Source organism: Paroedura picta, chromosome 2 (genome assembly GCF_049243985.1).
Source record: "Paroedura picta isolate Pp20150507F chromosome 2, Ppicta_v3.0, whole genome shotgun sequence".
NCBI lineage: Eukaryota > Metazoa > Chordata > Lepidosauria > Squamata > Gekkonidae > Paroedura > Paroedura picta.
This window is the reverse complement of record NC_135370.1, coordinates 180,243,989-180,247,650: the sequence shown is the minus strand read 5'-3', so window position 1 is coordinate 180,247,650 and position 3,662 is coordinate 180,243,989. Positions and strand designations below refer to the sequence as shown.

Below are 3,662 nucleotides of genomic sequence, written 5' to 3'. Positions count from 1 at the left end.
AGGTGTGATTGATTGACTACTGGAGTTCAGGCAGGTGACCCTGTGATGTAACTGACTCCTGGTCATTCTGGCCTCCTAGGAGGGTGGATTGCAGCAGAGAGATCCTGTACACCAGTGGTCCCCAACCTTTTTGTGGTTAAGGACTGCCTCTGGGGGTGGGGGGGAGCCGGCGGCCTAGGCACCGTGCATGCAAGGCAGCTGCGTGCAAAAGTGCATGCGCAGTTGCCACGCATGTGCGTTTGCGCCAGCAGGGGGCGCAAGCGCACATGCGCGGCAGCTCCTGCATGCGCATTTGCGTCTGCTGGAGTGCCGGCGGCCACGCCTGCCTCTTCCCCCCCCCCCTGCAACAAGAAGCTAGCCAGGCCGTGAGCGAAGCGGCCACTTCCCTCGCGGCCTGGCAAGCTTCTCGCTGCGGGGGGAGGGGGGAGAGGCTGACGCAGCCGCCGGTGGCCCAGTACCGAGGCCTTCGCGGCTGGGTACCGGGCCGCAGACCAGGGGTTGACACCCCCCGCTGTACACCACAAGCAGACACACTGGGGTGAGAGGAACCACTCAAACCAACTGAGGGAATTTATTTTATTGAAATTCTGGTACTTTGTGTCCCATCCCTCAAATAACCCACGGGAGGCCTTAAATAACTAATACACTGGTTAAAATATTTCTGCACGTTCATCTTTTCTGGTGGAAAACGGAGCCGAGATTAGAAAAGCAAGGTTCGATACACCACAGGCGCCGGGGCTTTGGAATTCCAGATGTAGTAATCGGAAGAAAGCACTTCTCGGGCTAAAACGGGAAAGACAAGCAGACAAAAATAAATACGCTGCTGGGCGATGTTTTGAAATACGTCTTGCTCTTGACAGCCTAATAGAGACAAGCTAATAGACAACCTAACAGAGGCCCTGCCCAAACTCCCAGAATTCCGCAGGGCTTGCAAAAGGGAGCTCCTCCGCCAGGCATTTGCTTGAGGTCGACCGAACCAACAACATCCACTGGTCCCTCCTTAGACACCCCCTCCATGACCTGAAGCAGCCAGACCTCTCTGGGGGCTTTGTCTAAGTTATTGTTTATTTGAAGCCACTGTTAGATTATTGTTGATATGTTATTTATGATTGCATTATACATTTAGACTGTTCTATGTAACAACAAAAGAGCCTCTTGTGGCGCAGAGTGGTAAGGCAGCTGAGATGCTGTCTGAAGCTGTTTGCCCATGAGGCTGGGAGTTCGATCCCAGCAGCCGGCTCAAGGTTGACTCAGCCTTCCATCCTTCCGAGGTCGGTAAAATGAGGACCCAGCTTGCTTGCTGGGGGGTAAACGGTAATGACTGGGGAAGGCACTGGCAAACCACCCTGTATTGAGTCTGCCATGAAAACGCTGGAGGGCGTCACCCCAAGGGTCAGACATGACCCGGTGCTTGCACAGGGGATACCTTTACCTATGTAACAACAATAACGACATGTATTACTCCTCTAATGTTTTCTGTGAACCGCCCTGAGCCGTATGGGAGGGCGCTATAAAAATCTAATAAACAAATAAACAGACAATCGTAACCAGTTAAAAAGTGCATAGAGCCCCACGGTGGCTCTCCAGATTCTGTGGACTACAATTCCCATGAGCCCCTGCCAACCCATGCTGGCAGACCACTACTGTTTGTCGAACTGAAATGTCATGCTGCTGATATCATCTCTGGGTAGAATGCCTCTTATAACTGGGGCATCTTAAGCCCGGCCTCTTGTTTCGAGAGGGAGAACCCGCACTGACCTGCGCTGATTTTCGGCTTTCCGGCAGCGAAGACCTGAACGGAATGTTGATCCGTGTAGCAGCCGGTCAGCGTGAAATCCAGGATCCTGAAATAAAGCTGAAGAGAGCCAAGCGGAAAACGGTGAAATGGATGAGCAGACTTTCATTTCTACTGCAGAGGAAAAACACGTACGATTCAGGTGTACAGAAGGGGGGAGGGCAGCTCCAGAAGGAATAGAAACAAGACCCCCCCACCCCCCAAAAAAGTTAACATTCGTGTCTAACTCAAATTTTGGCATTTGGCTGCCAAGATCCCAGTTTCCAAGTTGATTATTCAGAAGAAATGCCGGTCCTTGTAGGGCACACCTGGAAAACCGGTTAGCTGAATTATGTTTTGATTGATCAAATTCATATCCTGCTTCCTCTCCCGTGAACGGGAATTGGATCCAGCCCATCAGCTCTGCACAGTAGATCATGGGGAGCTATTTTCATACAGACATAGAGTTGGGAGTGATCTCCAGGGTCATCTAGTCCAACCCCCTGCAGAAGGCTCCCCGACGGGGACTGCAGAAGCCAGAAGGGCATTAAGGGTGAGAAGGTTGGGGGCAGAGGCATTGGGGTGGGTGGCGCAAGCTAACCGCTGCATTGTGACATCACTATCGGGGAAAAACCTGGAACTGATGTAGGGTATCTCTAGGAAACGCCGGAAACTCTGTGGCAAAACCACAAAGTTTCCAGCAATTCCTTCAGTGACTCAGTTACTAGATTCAAGTGGGCAGAATTCATCTCTTAGCCACAAGGCCGAGAGGGAACACACGGTCTGGGACGGTGATGCTCTGTCTTCTTGGTGCTTGGGGGGCACAGTGGGGAGGCTTCTGGGATCCTGGCCCTGCTGGTGGACCTCCTGATGGCACATGGGTTTTGACCACTGTGTGGCACAGAGTATTGGACCGGATGGTCTGCTCCTGCATGGGTTCTGTTCTGTCCTTATGTCCCCGGCCTACCACCTTCCTGAGAAGGGTGGCTGCCTTAAAACCCACTTCCTACCTCCTTGTGCCACGTGCTGCTTACTTACTTTGACGTAGGCAGTGTTTCCCGTGCACACAGGATCCGTTGCTTGCTGTGGACTCGCGGGCCCAAAAGCCACCGTACCTGTCAGGGAAATTTCCAACGACTTAGGAAACTTCTGCCCTTTAAAGGTAAACAGAAAGCAATGTTTTTAAACAGGATTCACAAGCAGGAGTCTAGTTCTAGGAGTTTAGTTCAGCAGTGGAAGGGGCTGCCTAAGGAGGTGGGGAGCTCCCCCTCACTGGCGGTCTTCAAGCAGCGGCTGGACAGATCCTTCCTCAGGATGCTTGAGGCTGATCCTGCACTGAGCAGGGGGTGGGACTAGATGGCCTGCATGGCCCCTTCCCATTCTAGGAGTCTAGTTCAGCAGTGGAAGGGGCTGCCTAAGGAGGTGGGGAGCTCCCCTTCACTGGTGGTCTTCAAGCAGTGGCTGGACAGATCCTTCTCCTGGATGCTTGAGGCTGATCCTGCACTGAGCAGGGGGTGGGACTAGATGGCCTGCATGGCCCCTTCCCACTACAGGATTCCACGAGTATATGGGTTAGACTAAGATGACCCTGGAGGTCCTTTCCAACTTTATGATTCTCTGAGAGTTCATATACCTTGTCTGTGGAGACTGTCAGCAGCCACAAGGCACAGCTTTGGATGTGACAAGTGGCCCCTTTGTGACAAGTGGCCCGCTTTGGCGGCCACTTCCCTCGCGGCCTGGCAAGCTTCTCGCTGCGGGGGGAGGGGGGAGAGGCTGACGCGGCCGCCGGTGGCCCAGTACCGAGGCCTTCGCGGCCGGGTACCGGGCCGCAGACCAGGGGTTGACACCCCCCGCTGTACACCACAAGCAGACACACTGGGGTGAGAGG

General features: G+C 53.7%; 1 protein-coding gene across 1 annotated transcript; it reads right to left on the bottom strand.

The window, feature by feature from the left end:
* Positions 1-562: 562 nt before the first annotated feature.
* LOC143828960 (AP-5 complex subunit mu-1-like) lies at positions 563-2,956 on the bottom strand (the record flags this gene model as incomplete). The annotated part of the gene is made up of 3 exons (XM_077319113.1): positions 563-783; positions 1,759-1,855; positions 2,813-2,956. Coding segments are annotated over 3 exons (324 nt in total), but the record flags the coding sequence as incomplete, so codon positions are not given.
* Between the last annotated feature and the right edge of the window lie 706 nt (positions 2,957-3,662).